General features: G+C 48.1%; 1 protein-coding gene across 1 annotated transcript in view; it reads right to left on the bottom strand.

The window, feature by feature from the left end:
* Window positions 1–18283, bottom strand: part of Uck2 (uridine-cytidine kinase 2) — a 69668-nt gene that overhangs the window by 5372 nt on the left and 46013 nt on the right. Inside the window, exons 2-6 of the mRNA XM_005370081.2 lie at window positions 11671–11830; window positions 10835–10931; window positions 7466–7608; window positions 2780–2877; window positions 131–179 (exon numbers count right to left, since the gene is read on the bottom strand). Coding sequence (XP_005370138.1) covers window positions 131–179; window positions 2780–2877; window positions 7466–7608; window positions 10835–10931; window positions 11671–11830 — 547 coding nt within the window. The remainder of the gene's footprint in view (window positions 1–130; window positions 180–2779; window positions 2878–7465; window positions 7609–10834; window positions 10932–11670; window positions 11831–18283) is intronic.

Here is an 18283-nt window from a genome sequence, read left to right as displayed (position 1 = left end):
TAGACTTGTAGACAGAAGCACCTGTCTGACTGTCACAGACTTCAGGACCCTGCATGGTCACGCCGTGCCCAAATTATGACCGATGTGGGTAGAAGTACTGACCACAGGAAGACACCGCATGGGTACTCACCAAGATTGTCTGCACCTCTGGGGATGATCACGTCGGCATACTTCTTGGTCTGTGGGGAGAGATATTTACAACGTGTCAACAGGGGCATTCGGGAAGAAACCTGAGCCCCTCTCCAATGAATGGCACAAGGGAAGGGCCAGTCAGTCCCTAGCAGCAGCTTGAGGCTTTGAACGCAATACTGCAAAAGGCACCTAAAAACAGGGAGAGGCCTAAGGAATTACCTTTAGGGCTAAAATATGAATATTGGAAGAGGATGAGGAAAAGGAGTGACGGCTTTTATTTGTCAAAGAGAGAGTGGTTCCCACGAAGCAAGTGATTCAAAAGTCAACTCATAATCCAATGCTTAGCTGAGTGCTTACCCCAATGTCTACTTTATATCCACATTAGAAAGCCAGCTTTTCTCCCAGGTAACTACACTGATGCCTAACATCTGTTCCCACCTAGGACCTGCAGAGAACATGACCTTAAAACCTGTGGAAGGACACTTAAAAAGAAATCCCACACTAGCTCAGAATTGAGAATAGATGGTTATATTTAGGGGTAAACTCACAAATCAGAATCCTCTCTGCTTGAATGGAAAACAGAAACCAAATCCAGCAACCAGAAAGAGTGGCTGGAAAAGAGGGCGGACACGAGCTCTACATCAGCACATATAAGAGACCACGCCCCAGTGGGCGGGAAAACACTGGCTGTAAGACTCCCTACAGCAAAAACCAGACACGTTCAGTGCCTCCACACCGGGAACAATATTAATTAGAAAAACCCAAACATAAAGGACTGGAGACGAGCTCAATGGTCAAACTCTTGCCTAGGATGAGAAAGACCCTGGGTTCTTCCTCCAGCACCGACAAAGCAAAGCAATAGTAACTGTACACGTCACGGGATCTGTTCACCTTGAGTCTGTAAGAAGCCTGGAGGGTGACACTATTCACACCCAGCCCTCCGTGGAAGTCAGAAAAGACAATCACAATCCCCTCCTGGTGACCAGCTTCACTTCTCATTACAATAAAAAGTAAATTTCTTAAAAAAGTGAAACCATGTTCCTTGTGTGTTGCATTTGTTTTTATTTCTTTTACCGAGATTCCATGAGCCATACTAGAAATGAATGTCTGGACTATGCCCCTGGGTTTTTCATGCTCTTGCCTGCCTGAGAGTCCTCATTCCTCCTAATATGACCCAGGGTCATGTCAGGGTCAGACCCCAGACCTTTCTCCGGTCCCCACTATGGAAAAATTAACTGTCCTTCCCTGAGCCAAGAGCAGCTGGACAGTGGGCTTGAGCACAAACATCCCAGGAAACACTTAGCCAGAATCTGCAGCGGGCCCACAGCTGAGTTAAACTCAGCACAAAATGTCAGTACAGTTGGCTCCCAATGATGAAATCCCTTTGTTTTCTCTGAAAGTCAAAGGGGGGGGGGCGCTCAGGTAAACAGACTCTTGGCCCTAAGAGCCCTGTCCCAGAAACCTGACCTTCAAGAGGGCAACAGGTGGGCTGAGAGCTCAGGCTGACCGGAAGTTCACCAGTCCCTGACTGAAAAACCAAGTCAAGCCTGGTGTAAGGTGAAGGCCTCCTAACAGACTGAAGCAGGCGTGGTGAGGATTATCTCTTCCAGGAAAGGAGCAAAGGCACAAACAAGTCAATCATCCTGAAGACCTTCCCAGGCATCACTCTTCCCAAGTGATTCCACTCAATCCAGCCTGAGTCCCAACTTCTCCTTCTCTTAATTATAAATAACCAAGGCCAACTTTGCCAGTCCTGAGCCTGCTCCAGCGGGGAGGACATGGTGAGTCAAGATTCTCCTAAATCAAATATGTCTTCCCACAATCCCAATCACACCCCGGGTCTCCGCCAGCTCCCCTCCACATGTCCCAATGGGTCTCTCCCAGGGAGATGTGCTTCTCTGGCTGACTGTGTGCTGAGGGCCATTCCCCTTTGGTTCTCAGAAAACTGGCTCACTAGAGAACTCGAGATGTTCCAGGAGGCACAGCTGTGCCAGGAGGGAGGGAGGTAAGGAAGAGGATTTCACCACAATCCAGCACTTCCCAAATGAACTATCCACCCAAGGCAGTGCCCGCCCTGCACCAATATTCTGGCCCTCCAAAGTCTCCTGCCAGTTAGCCTCCCGCCAGTTGAGGTCTATCCCAGGCTAGCTTCGGGTAAAGTCTGATACTGTAGCCCTCCCAAGCAAGCAATGCAGGTCATGCCGGGAGATGCACAGAAATAGGGTGACCTTAAGAAGAAGAAAGGCGGCAGGACAGAACCTAGTCTGCCACCTCTTGGAACTTTAAGATGCTCACTCAAGAGAGGGGAGTAAGAGTCAAGCCAGGGAGACCCCAGCAACCTACAGGCTTTTAAACCCATCAGAAAGGGCTAGAGGATGGCTCAGCATCTGTCTAGATGGTGAGAGTTAGGTGCTCTTCTCTCACGAAGGACCCAGCATGCACATGGCAGCTAAGGACCATCCCTAACTCTGCCTCCAGAGGATCTCACGCCCTCTTTAGGCCTCTGAGGGCACTGCATGCATGTGGTGTATAGACATACACAGGCAAAAACACCTAGACACATAAAATAAAAACAAACCTTTTGAAAAAATATTAAATAATTAAATGTCAAGATGTACATGTAGTAAAAACAAAGAGTATAACTCACTGGCAAGCAGAATTCCTCAAAGGCAGGCTTCACGAACGTAATATATTGAGACAGAATCTGTTCAAGGTCCCTCCCTCTTTCACTGATGTCCCTCAACACTGTAAGAGAAGGAAAAACAAAAATCAAGAAAACAGTGTACAAGGTAACACAGCCGATTCCTGCAGGTCAACCCGCTGATGGAGAAGTCAGAGCTCCTCAGAGACTTGCCCTAGGACAGGGCAGCAACAGATTCAGAAAACAAACCATCGAATTCTACTACAGTGTGGTCCCTATCATAAAAGGGTGCCTGGCTGAGACTAGCAGCTTGTTTCACACAAACAAAATTTCAACATGAACCAGAAAAGATCAGGGCATCCCCAGAGAGTCGCAACAACAGCAAGCAGTGGCACCCAGCTGCAGAATGCTCACCTGGGCTCCCAATCCAGAGACTCACTGCTGTGGGGTCGGTCAGCTAACCACCCACCTCCCTCCATCTCCTGGGCAGGAAGACCAATGGTGGGGAAGTTCTTTCTGCTCACTGGGGCACACAAGTTTCTTTAGTGAGAAAACCACACCCTGGGCAATAGTGAGCCAAAGCCAGAGGAAGCCAAGATGGATAGAGATTTACCATCTACCATCTTTCCTCAGAACCTTTTAGTAAGGGGCCTGCGGCAAACACTAGTTTTAAGGGCCAGGGCATCCTGATTCTGTCACTGTGCCCTGACCTCCCTAAGCCTCAGTTCCCCTTGGAGAAGTAAACTAGAAGGGAGTCCAGGAGGCCCTGTTAACCCACACAGCCCTCTGCACAGCTGCCACTTCCAAACTTCTTGTCAGCCTGCTAAATTTTCACCCATATCCCCAGAGACTACCACAGGAGGTAACAGACTCAAATCTCTGCAAACAAACATGGAGAGTTTTTGTGAATGAGATTCTGGAGAGCCATGCCACTAAGCAGATATTATACACGCACGCACATTCACACGCACACATGCACGGTCTCTCCTGCACGTACTAGAGCGTGTGCTCAGCAGCTTGCTCCTCCTGGAATCAGGTGCAGCCCTTGGAGTGCTTGGTGCTTGGTTTGTTTCACAATGCATGCTTTTCAGGAAACTACCAGCTTTAGCACCCTGGAGAGTTTTGCCTTTCTCCCTACGGCAAATCCCACACAGACCTCCCTGCTGCCCACGGACCAACCTGGTAACTTCATCTGTTATAAGAGAAGCTAGTGGGCCATGCAGTAAATCCCAGGGGGAAGTGACACAGCCCACGACTGCTTGGCTCTCGTTAGCTAATGAGTGTGGACCTGAAGGAAAGTGACCTAGATGTGAGTTGCGTCCCCAGAAACTCCTGCTCCTGTGACCTCTTTGATTTCCTTAAATTTACCTTAAAATTATCCTCTTCATTTCCTTAAACAAAAGGTAGACAAAGAACATTCTATTTATAATTGAGGGAGGGAGGAATCTCATGCAGCCTGGGCTGGTCCAAACACGCAGCTGAAGATGACCTTAAACTCAAGCTCCTGCCTCTAATCCCCGAAAACTGGAATCACAGGTGTCTGCCATTGTGCCCAGTTTTTATGCAGTGCTGGGTATCAAACCCTTGGTTGTGTTCATGCCAGGCAAGCAATCTACAAGCTGAGTGATGGAGCTATTGTTCAAGAAAACAGGGTACAGACAATCTCTAGCATGGCAGCTAGCGCACAGTATGGTCAATATGCCTAGCCTCCTGTGCCAACTGCAGTGCCAGCACAATCGGGGATGGGGAGGGGGGTCTCCAGGAGAGCAGAGGCTTCTGACAGGAAAATCAATGTGAGGAGGACAAGGTGCATGGGGGGAAGAGGGCGCGCGGGGGGCACCCTGCAGAACACTGGAAAGGTAAGGATACAAGCACATGCAATTAGTATGTTAAAAAGGGACAGAGGGAAAGAAAGACTCACATCAAAGAAATGGGCCCCAGACACTGGAGACATCCAATAACAGAAAGCTCTGTCACCCAACTCCCTAAGCCTTCAAGGAAGCTGTCACCTTAAACAGAGTAGAACAGCTTACTGCATTTGAAACGCTCTGCTCCTTGGGTACTGCCAGGAAGCAGAATCAGGCCAAGGGCTGAGTCAGAACATGATCTTGGCACAAACCGGAAACTCCACAAGAACCAACGCTTCCAGCCCTACCCCCATCCCAGCCTGAGCCCTACACATGTGCCGGGCAGGATGGGATCATTCCCAAAGGACGCAGCAATGGGCAGGAAGTGACGAGTTTGCCAGTTCCCTGCCTGGCCACTGAGTCCTTCCAAAGCCAGCAATGGTCTTTCAGTTCTAAAGGTCATGCCCCATTCTTCCCTGTCCTGATGCTTAGGAGCAGGCAAGAGCAAAGAGCAGGGAGGGAAGCATAACTGGGTCACCGAGCGGAAAGGAACCAAGGAGGGCCTGAGCTTTCCAGGCACTTTAGGATTCCAAGACCAATTCCTCCCTTATTAGAATATTAGAGGTTATGAAAGATGGGGGGGTACGGGGTGGGAGGGGAACACGGTACTCAATTCTCTCAGAATGTTCTCCTGCCTTGTATCTACTGTTAGGGACTGGCCCCTGCCCTGCAGCCCCCTGCACTCCACCAAGCATACGCCAAGCATGTTTTGTAGAAACAAATGGTGCATGAGAAAACGTAGCTTGGCAGAGGGGGGCCCGTAAAAAACATCTGAGATGAAGAGACAGCAACCCGCCTGGACAACAAGGGACAGGCAGGCACTGGCCAAAGAAAACCCCAGGGAGAGCTAGGTACACGTGTTTTTCGTCTCAATGCTTGGGAGGCAGGCTGATCTCTGAGTTCAAGGCCAGCCTGGTCTACGGAGCCAGCACTACACAGTCACTTTAGGGATTTCCCATATTCATATAAAGACCCTCTCCCCACTTCAGGCCAAGAAAGGGAAGGAGAAACTTCTAATGATCTGATTTGAGTTAGGACCCACTCTATTTCCAAAGACTTTAAAGCTACTCCAAAGCTGGTTCTGATTCCCTAGAAGCTATCTTTCTTTTCTCCTTCCTTTGAGGTCTCCCTAGGATTGAGTCCCACTTGCAAGACTAGTCAGTCAGCCAGTAGGGCACAGGCTCCTGGGGTCAACTCTCCAGAGTCCCGCAACACTGCAGAGGAAGATACTAGCCACCTACCTCTCCCAGATCCTGACCCGAGAGCATCAACTGTCAACCACTGTGCTGCAGGCACTGTCCTGCATCACCTCTAGCCTATCCCTCGAGGACAGTAAAATGAGGTTAAGAGGTGAAAACACAACCTGCCCAGGGCCACACATCAATGAGCAGTGGAGCCGCAGTCTTGGCATTTTCCCTGATATAGCACACTGCCTCTTTAACTTGGCAACCATCAGGGACCATTTGACCCACGAAGCAAGGAAAGAGCTAGGCTTGTCAGTGAGGTGACAAGCCAGACACTGGGACAGATGCATGCAAGTTGGGAGGCGCCATAAAGAAACACAAACCTGGGGTATCCCTAGAGCCATCAATGTCACAAAGCTAGATGGGGGACCTGCCTGCCGAAACTAGTATCGTGGCTCTCCTGCCCTTTTCCCCGCTTCACACAGTGAGATCTTTGTTGCCCCCTCCCCACAGAGGTAAGTTGGCTCCAAATGAGTATGCAAACCCAGACTAGTCTCTCTCAGCTCTACTGGTTCCATTAACAGCTCTTGCCAAATATTAGATTATATTATCAATCTATTTACTAGAATGTCCAAAAATACAGATTTACCTACTAGGATCTTTTTGAGACAGGGTCTAAACTGGCCTTGCTACGTAGCTAAGGATGACCTTGAATCTCTGACCCTCCTACTTCTACCTCCCTGGGTGTAACACGGGTATCTAAGATACCTGTTTGTGCGATGCTGGGATTGAATTTAGGGCTCCGTAGATGCTGGGCAAGCCCTCGACCCACTGAGCTGAACTATTTCCCCAGTCCAGGCTACTTCCTAATGTCTTGTTTACATCTCCTGTACGTTCCATTCTCATGCTGCCTCAGAGCAGGCCTCGGTGTCTGTACAGGGAATGAGCATTCTCTCTACTTGCCTGCACCACAGTTCCTCCTCAGCCCTGTGGCCTGACCCTCCTTCTCCTCCTACTCCTCCCAAAAGCTCCCAGTGGAAGCACATGGCTCAGCATCTGGCAGAGCTCAGCTCCCCAACCAGTTGTGCGACTTCTGAGAATACATGGGCTGGAGAGACACACGGGTACACACTCAGGAAAGCCTGCCGGGGAATCTGCCCCAGGGCTGGGGAGAGAGAATGAGAGCACGCAGAAGCAGATGGTTGAAGAAGGGGCCCGGCACTGAGGGAATAAGGGTCCCTGTCCCCAGATGCCCCACAGTTACTTCCAAGACCAAGGCATCTTTCCTTGATGCCTCATGAGAAAATTAAAAAAAAAAAAAAAAAGACCTGAGCATTTAACTAGACAATTCCCAAGGAAACCAGACTTATTTCATCTTAGTGACCTCACAAGCCTTTCTTTATCTAAACAGTGGAGTGACTAATCCCTTCCTAAATGTCACTAAACACTAGGTGGCAGGATGTCATGAGGTTGGGCTAACACAGCTGGCCTGGCCACAGCTGCATAAGGGACGGTCCAGGACTCAAACTCAGGAGTGCACATGCCTCTCACGGGCTCCCACTTATCTGCTCCCAAGGTGGCCCCCAATCGTGCCAACGCACCTCTGCGAGAGAGACGAGTGTCCGCATCTGTGTCTACGAAAAGCTTCATCTGGAACAGGTCTCGGACCTCCTGAGAGTAGAAGGCCAGGATCCCTTCAAAGAGCACCACATCCGCAGGGTAGACAGTGACCGTCTCCTCTTTCCTGCAAAGCACAGAGCGGTGACAGGCTGAATGGCCAGGGAGCCGGGGTAACAGCGAGGATCAGAGCATCTGCTGGGATTGCGGTTCCGGGCTCTATCCCTCTATACACCTAAACAGTAGAGAAGCTTGGCTCCTAGGCCCAGAGGCCCCAGGTCACCACCACAGACAAGAAGGTGTTAAGAAGGCTAGAGCAAGCTCTTCTCAACTTTTGCCATAAATCACAAAGAGTTGGCAACCATCATTCTTTAAATAAAATAAACAGGTTGAAGAATACAGACATTTTGTCTCTAACATCTATGTCTAGGTTACTATCTCCTGTGTATCCCATCCACACGCTGTTCTCCAATCAGGCCACTGTGTCTGTAAAGGTATCATTCTCTCTAGCTGCCTGTACGTGTGGACAGCATAGACAGGAGACAATAAACAAGGCATTTTGCCTCTACAAAAGCGGATATGATTTCTAGTTTCTCTGAAGGTGTCTCCAGGAACGCTTTCGTGCCTGGCACTTCTGCAACTTAGTATTCTGAACCTTAAGAATCAGATATTCAGTTCTTGCTATACAATTCCACCCATTCCTCTATACCTGGGGCAACTTAAGAGGAGGAGAAAAGCAAAGGAAAGAGATGAGGAGGGGAAAAGAGAAGTTTTGAAGGATGGTAAGATGAATGAGAAAGCACTGGACAGAAGTTCAAATTTCAAGTTCTCTGCCCATCTTCCAAAGGCATCCTTATAGACCGATAACTCATTTACAGAGCTGGGCAGCCCAAGGCAGATCCTAAGGTAAATACAACTTTTCAAAAGCCAGGTGGGTGACAGATTATGAAATGGTCATGGAATGGGTCTCTCACAGACAGGCCTGCTTGGGGCTTCCCTGAGCCCTGTTCTTCAGGGCAATTCTTAGCCTTTGATAAGGTATCTATCTGTCCAACACCTCCTTACAGGCCCCTACTGCCTCTTTCCTTGCTAACTCTGTGGAGTTTATGGTTGCCTAACTACCAAGTGAACTACCATTCGCAAACTACTTTACATTCCTTAAGCAACAAGAGATCTCTGTGCAAACACCAGGAGGTCAGCAGAACAGCCCACGGAAGAGGATGCTGTCCCTCCGTAAGTATCTTCCACCTGCGTTTGTATCGAAGTCTCAAGTGGACACTACAACCTCCTCCAGGCAACCTGGCTGAACCTCCTCTCCACTCTACTCCTTCACGCTATTCCACAGGCCCTTGTCTTTCCCCCAGCTGTATTCTAAGTGTTTCCCTGAACCTGGAAGAAAAACCATGCACTGGAGTGTCTCACTGGCCGCGCACCACCACTTCTGCCTACAGCAGGAAACTCTAGTTCACCCACATCTCCTTCTTGTGTGGTTCCAGGTCGCACTGCTGACAAAGAATCAGAAGATGATGAGGAAAACCCACAATGTACAAAATACAAAAGATAGTAACAGAGGGACAGACTCTAGAAACTGGAAGCCAGATATGGCGCTTTTTTGCACTTTTCCATGAGCCTCGATGTCTATTCCAGTGGTCAGGTTTGAGGCTTGTGTTCTCTTTACTGTCTAGCTGCCTCCTTCCAAGTCAGCCCCCAACATGCGTAACTCCAGTTTCTACAGTGGACTTTTATTCCTGTACAACCCTGCGGGTTCTGTACAACAGATACCGTCAGCATGATTCTTGGTGTTAACTTGCTCTGAGTCCCCACACAGCAGGATCTGCCCCCCACAGGAGGCACCAATGAGGGAATAAGACAGCCTACAAAGCACCCCAACCCTCGCTGCAGCCTCAAGTTCTGGGCTATGAGAAAGGAACTAAGGGCAGAAACATGTAGAACAGGATAATGGAGGGGCGATGGCTAGGTTTAAAATGACAGGAACGTCCGGTAAGGGATAAACATTATGTCTAATTTCCTATTTTAAAAGAATTCAACAGAAAAGGAGAATGGCAGAGAGTAATCAGAAGAATGAGAAGCCAGGGACATTTGTAACTGCCCACAGATCAGGACATTTACTGAACCACTACAAGCCTAGTACAATGAGCCACACCTGGGAACAAGCCACCTAAAAGTGCAGCTTGTGGCCCTGGAGTCCCAAGATGTGTCCAGACACGCCTGAAGACTTGTGTCTGGACAAGTATGAACACTCCCAAATTTATTCTCACATGAGGGCCAAGAGGGAGAGCTCAGAATCTAACTATGCTCTAGGATTCCTCAGGAGGGGCTTCAAAGGAGAAGGAAGGCTAGTCTGTCTTGATTGAGATGCTGTCTGGAGAATGGGGACTAACTCTGGGACATGCATCTGATGGTCTCGAACCCTTCTACCTCGACACACTGTCCAAAAGCAATCACAGCACAAGAGCAGACAACGTTGCTTTGTTTCTTCCATCTCCTGATTTTGGTCCTTCCCATGACATCTTCTTTAAGGAGCAAAGATGTACATCACAACAAACAAGCACACCGCCTGTCCTGGCTGGCACAAGCTAGAGTCAGAGAGGAGCCTCCTCTGTTGTGGAAACGCCTCCATGAGACACAGCTGTAAGGCATTTTCTCAATTAGTGATCAATGGGGGAGTGCCCAGCCCATGGTGGGTGGTGCCATCCCTGGGCTGATGGTCCTGAATGCTATAAGAAAGCAGGCTGAGCAGGTCATGTGAGGCAAGCCAGTAAGCAGGGCCCCTCCATGGCCTCTGCATCAGCTCCTGCCTCCAGGATCCTGCCCTGTGTGAGTTCCTGTGCTGACTCCCTTCAGTGGTGAGCGGCAATGTGGAAGTGTAAGCTAGATAAGTTCTTTCCTCCCTGACCTGCTTTTTGGTCATCGTGTTATGTCGCAGCAATAGAAACCCTAACTGAGATACCACCCACCCCTTACACCAACCCAATGAACAAGCCCATCCTTCAGAGAGAAAAAAGAAATGATCCAGCCATTCCTAGAAACATCCTCATTGAAGATGGGGAAGGTACCAGGCAGTGGTGGCACACACCTTTAATCCCAGCACTCAGGAGGCAGAGGCAGGAGGATCTGAGATCAAGGTCAGTCTGGACTACAAAGCGAGATCCATTGACAACCAGGACTACACAGAGAAGCCCTACTTTAAAAAAAAAAAAAAAAAAAACTACGAAAGGGGGGTGGGGAGAGGAGAGATGAGACTCGAGACAGGAGGAGGGAAGCCGAGTGCACCCCTGGGATGTTCTGAGCTACAACAGCTAACATCCTCTGGCCTAGCCCAGCCTGCTTACCGTGAGTGGGAGACGAAGTCATATACGGGTATCTGGACTGTTTTTCCTTCGGTGATTTCTTTGAGTGTTTTGAAGATGAGTTCGTTGTCAAAGGCATCTGAAGGAAATCAAACTATTAAAATAGCTCTTGGTTTTAAACTAACCTGTTGTAAAATCACAACAAACTTCACACCCAATACACGTTGCCCCTCCAAAGCCAATGTCTACCCACCGTGAAATACAAACACTCCCTGGATCCTAAAAGACAGTGTGTGGGTGAGTTCTGGCAAACTAATTTTGTTTGTTTTCCGCTGACATTCTAAACCTGGTGTCAATATATCCCCTCCTCCCAAAGGTCAGCTGGTGTCCTGGGAGTGGCATATGCTAAGCATGGGTCCCATGCCAAGAAGAGCTGATTCCCAACAACACGAGAAACCTAAACAATCTGAAGGGGCAACACAGTGATCGGGGCTATCAGCAAAACTCATTCAGGAGGTCACCTGAAGACACCCCACTTCCCTTCCTGCTGGTCTCCAAGCGGAGCCCATAGACTGGTGCCGGGTGGTGGTAGTACAGGCTGCTACACATCAGAAGGCAAAGGAGCAGCTGTGTTTGTTTCTGGGGATCTTTGCCCAGGCTTGCATGGTTCACCTTCTTTCAACACAATTTCAATCAGCTCTCTGCAAAGTCTCCCAAAACCCATTCTTTCCTGTGAGTCCAGGATAGCCAAGCAAGATGATCATTGGGCCCCTATGTTGTCGACAGCAACAGACTTGGGAGAAGCTAAGTCCTTCCTCATGAACACAACCACTACCTGCTCCACCTTCCACACACACACCCCTCAACTCCCAACTCACCCGGGTGGTCAAAGTTGAACTGGCCCTTTAGGGCTTTGGCCTTCTGCTCTGAAGTGAGGACCCGGTAGAAGCTATCCTGGCTCAGGATGACCACCTGCTTCTGGCGGTAATCCACCTCATTCTGCCCCAGGAGCTGCACGATCTTGGCACAAACGGAAGACTGTAAGGAGAGAAGACAGCGGGAATAAGAGAAGGTGTGGGAGTGTGCTGGGACAAAGGAAGTGTCGACCCCTAGGCTGCTATCCTTGCTATAGAGGAGCTGAGAAGAAGCCAGCAGCTCAAGTAATATCCGGCTAATTAAAAGGCTAAGGGAAGACCAGCCTGCTAAAAGGAAGTCTAAGGATCCTAAAGTCCTCAACATGCTACTCCCCAGGGCACTCAGTGCTAGCGGGTGTGGAGGCAATGGCCTCCCTCCTCCTGAAAGCCAGTGAGTGACAACAGAAGTATTAATCCGCCTTCTTATCCCCTTGTGTAAAAACACACCAAACACTAGAAAGTGGAGCTAATCCTCTGCGGACAGGCCAACGGAATAAAAATTATTGCATAAGCACAGAGCACTGGGCCCCTACACACCTCCACCGGTGCAAGGAAGAGCCACAGCAAAGGCTGGGGAGATGGCGCAGCAGTTGGTGCTTGCTGCTCTTCCAGGGGACCCAGGTTTAATCCCCAGCACCCAGGTGCAGTAGCTCACAATCACCTGTAACTCCAACTCCTGGGACATCAACAACCTCTCTGGCTTTCACACGAATGCAGATGCACCCAAGTGCATATAAATAAAAAAATAATCTTCAAACACAAAACACACCAAAAGCAGCTGGGCAAGATGGCTCTGTGAGGAAACGTACCAGTCACCAAGCCTGATGATCTGTGGGAGACCCGCATAAAAGCCACGTCGTGGAAGAAAAGAATGGACTCCCACACGGTGTCCTCTGACACCCGTGTACATGGACACACGTGCACTAAAGAAACATGTTAATAACAAAATAAGCCACTCCCAGAAGTGCCAAAGCAGTGGTGGTGCACGCCTTTAATCCCAGCACTCCCTGAATTCAAGGCCAGCTAGGTCTACAGGGTGCATTCCAGGACAGCCGTGGCTAAGAAGAAAAAAGGCTCTAAAAGGAATAACTCAACATTCCTTGTGGAGCTGATTAATCTGTTACATTAGACGAGAAGAAACAGCACGTCCCGAGAGCTCCTGAGCTAGGTTTTGTTATTTTATAAACTTTGCCATCTGATTTTAACAACAAGCACACACCAAAACGTAAAGCCACAATTATTATAAAGTTGCTTGATGTATCCGATTGTGAGAACAACAGCGTTCCTAATTCCCTAATCTGACATATCAGGCTGTTCTGCACAGCACTGTGGGGCATGCTCCTCATACAGCCCAGTAGGAAGAAACCTTGAAGGAGGAACAATAGTTTGGTGCAGTTATTATTCAAAAATGGTTTTTCCTTTTTTTTGTGATACTTTTACACAGATAAGGGTTTAAAACAACTTTGGACCTGAGGATGGAGATTTTCCCTGAGATGCTCCCCCACCCTCAAAAAAGAGCTACCAAACAGAGGAAGGCGGGGCTTGCAATTCTCTAATTCAAGACTAGAAACGCTAGAGACATGAGCACACCACCCAGTATCTGCAGGCTGGGATTGCCTTTTCCAAACTGGCATCTGACCACGACACTCGAAGGTGGTGAGAATGGGCTTCGCCTATATGCTTTTCTGAGCCACAGAACTCTTCCATATTTTATGAAGCTGCGCGCGCGCGCGCGTGTGTGTGTGTGTGTGTGTGTGTATTAACTACTCGGTTCTAGAAAAATTTAGCCTATTAAATAGTTTTGATCCACAGTAATACCATACCACCACTGCCAACTATACAAAGCTAGCCAGCCTGACAAGAAACAATCTGCCCCCAGGCCACTCTAGTGGGGGCATTTTTCAGTTGATGTTCTCTCTTTCAAAATGACTCTAGCTTGTGTCGAGTTGACATAAAACTAGCCAGCACATCTTTTAAAAAAAAAAACGTTATGATGGAGGCTGAAGTATAAAATAGTGGTAGAATGCTTTCCTAGCATGTTAGGGTCTTAGCCCAATCCTGAGCACTACACGTATAAAATAAAAGGTATGTATATGATAATAAATCCTATAACATCAATATCAAATTAAAAATAATCACTAGCTGGGTATAGTAGCAATTGGAAGGCTGGCAAAAAAACCAAGGCTATCATGAATACCCAGTAGGACCCTACTTCAAAAGAGCCAAAATAACTTATTATTTTGGTGACAAACTGGGCTCTGCCCTTTTAACAAGATTATTTTGGTTATTATAACCTTACGTAATAAAACCACTAGTCTGAAGGTCAATTGATGGTCAGTACTAAGCCCAACCACCCAAAGCCAGGGCCCACCTCTGACACCCTGAAACAGCTCACAAGTATTAACACGGCCTGGGGGAGCTTGGGTGCAGCCTAGCTCTGCAGAGCTCCATCCTTTTTGTTTGGCTGGTTTTGTTTTTGACAGGTTTCTCTGTGTATCCCTAGCTGTCCTGGAACTCTCTTCTCTCTATAGACCAGAGTGGCCTGAAACAGATCCGCCTGCCTCTGCCTCCCTAGTGCTGGGATTAAGGGATGCACCACACCTCGTATATCTCCACCCTTATCGCAGGGGCACCAGAACATTTATCCTCTTGCTACTTCCCACACACTGACAGTGGGACAGGAGGGGACCAGGTAAACGTACTGATGCTCTTAAGCCAGGCAGTGGTCTTAGGCCACCCTGGTCTACAAAGTGAGTTCCAGGACAGCCAGAGCTACACAAAGAAACCCTGTTGTGGGGAGGAGGATACTTGCTGCTCTTGCAGAGGACCAGGGTTCAATTCCCAGAACCCACATCGTGGTTCAAACAATCATCTGTGATTCTAGTTCCAGGTATCTGACACCTTCAGACAGACCTCCCTGGTCATTAGACATACGCACAGGTAAATCATTCATACACATAGAGTAAAATAAATAAATCTTAAAAATGTTTTGAAATTTGTATTTTTAAAAGGTAGGACAGGCCTACAGCAACTGTGAGTTACTGTCTAAATACATGCAATAATATGACGTGTTCAGTCTTGGGGCTCAAACACACAATCCTCTTTATCACTCCAGAACTGAAGTGGGTTTGGTAGCAGCTCCAATATTCTCCACAAATTTCTTCCAATTCCAGCAGACATTGGCAGGGACAGTGGACCCAGAACACTGAGCAGACAGTGTCCAAGCCCACCACATCCTAAGCTCACTGTTTGTGTTAAATGTCACAGAATGTCATATAACTAAAGGCAGGCAAGTGATAAATGTCTATGAAAAGGAAGCGGAAATGCACACACAAAACTTCTAGAAATGTTATGTTCAGAAGAATCCAGTTGTTGGGAGCCAGTAACTACAGGCTGAGTGCACCAGATGTGCTCAACAACGGAGCCCTTTCTCAGGGACACTCTCACTGCCCCTCGGGAAGCCCCGAAGTGTCAGCTAGCCACCACGACCCTCCAGCTGCTGAGCCTGCTGCACGGTTTCTGACCTAAAGAAAGGCTTTTTCTCTAAAAGCATCCATCCTCATACAAGGGATGGTTCGCACAGCCCAGACACCATCTGGTTATTCTATTTCGAGCAGTGTGTCTTCTGGGAGCTAATCCTTAGGATGCTCCTGGCCAGTTCCAATACTGCTGAGGGAGCAGTGCACTGAGGACTGTTCTGCCTCTTTGCCATTTGCCCTCCAACCCCCCGGATGTCTATTGGTTCTGGTCAAGGCCAGGGCCAGAGAGCTCTGGTCGCCCCACCCTTGCAGGGATAGAAGGCTGGTTGTGTCCCTTGAGGAATGGAGTGGTAGTTCTCACCAGCAGCCTCACAGAGACATCCTGGCTAAGGGCCACTCTGCCCTGCGTGCCGCAATACCATCAAGTTGCCTGTCATGTTCTGGGGAGGCTACTTCAGATTCACAGTGGGAGAAAGGAGCCAATCAGCAGGCAGGCAGACTCCTCACTTCCTTGCCCTGAACTCAACTGACCTCATCAGCTGGTGGTAGAAGGGCCAGGCACAAACAGCCATCTGGTCCCTTTGCTCTGGTAATGTAAATAAGTCACACCAATCACTTTTCTGTCTTCACTAAGGTCTATAGTGTCCATCAAGAAGAAAACACCATGGCCCCCAGACATTACATCACTCTTTGGGGGCCAGGGGTGTTCCCCACACAACCCAGAGGCTCTAATTTACAGGTGTGAGAACATCAAAATGCCTATAATTTGCCCTGGCCACAACTGAGAACAGAGTTCAAATCTATTGATTCTAAGAGGAGCAAACCAACCTTGTGGCAACAGCAGAAAGATGTCAAATGCTTCCCTGGAGCAGCTGAATGCCATCTCATCTTGGAGCAGGTGATCCAAAATCATGGTCTGCTAAGCAGACAAACTAACTACCAAGCATACCAACTGTGCCCTAATGCACACACATGATCTCAAAGTATAAGGGTCTCAAATACCCAGAAGAGGCCACAGATCATTCCAACAGCCCAAGAAGTCCCAGAGCCCAAGGATCAGCTGTGACTTGGTTTTTAAATCCCCAGGAACTGGCAGGGCTCTGACACAACAGAAGTCCTCCTTCCCTTTAAACCTAGCATACACCGCTCCTTTTTTATGTCAGCCTTGATTTAAATTATTCTCCTCCTAGATTCTAGCCGAACAAATGCAAAACACTTCGCAGAGGTGGCTGGCTATGTGTTCCAAATCTCAAGGCCTGAGCATTATCTGGGCACTGACATTCCCGCCCTTCCTTGCAGTATGTCATTATGCTAAATGCTAGTCACTTAAATATGCAGGTCTTAATCGAAAAGTTCCTGGAATCTGCTTTAAATAATTAAGCACCCCTTCTTTTTGTTCCTCCTTCCTGTTGAATAGTGAAGACTTGCTATTTGGAGCTTAAGCAGATATCAACCTGCAGCAACTAAAGATGGACACAGCTAAATTAAGTCTGAGAGCAAAACAACCACAAATTGGCTAAGAGTAATGGTGCATGCTATGTGAGAATAAGTCCAGGCTGACATGTGCCTGTGAATGTGACATCAGAAGACGAGAACTCTGGGAAACAGTCTACTTTCATTTTCTACTGCTGTGATAACATACCCTCGGAAAGATGATATAGATTGGATAGATAGACACATAGATACATGACAGATTAGATAAAAAGATGATAGATTATTATACATACATAGCTAGAAAGATGATAGATAGATAGATAGATAGATAGATAGATAGATAGACAGACAGACAGACAGACAGACAGACAGACAGACAGATTGATCTGAGGGATAACATCACATCATCAACACTTCAACACTCCCACAGAACATACTGAGCACCAGGAAGGATGCTGAAGATTTCATACACAGTGACTCCTTCATAGCCCAATGGGATCAGTTCCAGGAACTCCTCTAGACACCCAACCCCTGCAGATGTTCAAATCCCCTATGTAAAATGACATAGTATCTGCATATAGCGTCCTGTGGACTTTAAAAATTACATCGCTAAGACATATATACATGGATCTAATCTACATGGGAAATAGAAAAAGACAAGATCTCCTGAGTAAATTGGGACCATGGGGACCATGGGAGAAGATTGAAGAAGAGGGAAGAGGAAGGGGGGAGCAGAGAAAAAATGTAGAGCTCAATAAAAAGCAATAAAAAAATTTACCTCTCTAGATCGCTTATCACACCTAATGCAATATAGAAGTTACACAAGCAGTTATCATGCTGAGGTTTAGATGTTATTTAAAATTCTCTCTCTCTCCCCTTTCCTCCCTCCCTCCCTCCCTCCCTCCCTCCCCCCCCCATCTAAGTTTGGATGTCCCATATAGACACAGAATGTGCTGCCTAGTTTTATGTCAACTTGACACAAGCTAAAGTTATTCTGACAAGTGGGAACCTCAATTAAGAAAATGCCTCCATAAAACTCAAGACTGTAGGCAAACCTGTATGTCATTTTCCTAATGTGGCTGGTTCTATAAGCAGGCTGAGTAAGCTATGAGGAGCAAGCCAGTAAGCACCATCCCTCCCATGGCCTCTGCATCAGCTCCTGCCTCCAGGTCCCTGGCCTGCTTGAGTTCCTGTCCTGACTTTCTTTGACGATGAACAGCGACATGGAAGTGTAAGCCAAATACTAAGTAAGTTGCTTTGGGTCAAAAAAGCATGGTATTTCACAGCAACAGAAACCGGAAGACACAGGACCTGTGACTACAGCCACCTATGAAATGGCTGTCATCCTCTCTTACGCATCAGGAAACAACGTCACAGAGAGGAAGATTAAAAGCAGCTGAGCCTGTCTTGGGGCAAGCTCAGACAGGCTGCAAAGAGGTCCGGCGCTTATAATCATTGCACGCACGGCCGGGCCTACCCTACTTCACAGAGAATGGAAAGCTCTCTCTTCCCAGGAGCCCAGGACTCTTCAAACACAGTGTAATATCAGTGTGTTTAAATGGAACACAGAAGGGAAGCATTGAGCCGGGCGGTGGTGGCGCACGCCTTTAATCCCAGCACTCGGGAGGCAGAGGCAGGCGGATCTCTGTGAGTTCGAGACCAGC

This window comes from Microtus ochrogaster, unplaced genomic scaffold (genome assembly GCF_000317375.1).
Source record: "Microtus ochrogaster isolate Prairie Vole_2 unplaced genomic scaffold, MicOch1.0 UNK70, whole genome shotgun sequence".
Lineage (NCBI taxonomy): Eukaryota > Metazoa > Chordata > Mammalia > Rodentia > Cricetidae > Microtus > Microtus ochrogaster.
Note: the sequence above shows the minus strand (reverse complement) of the source record. Positions and strands in the feature narration are given on the sequence as shown.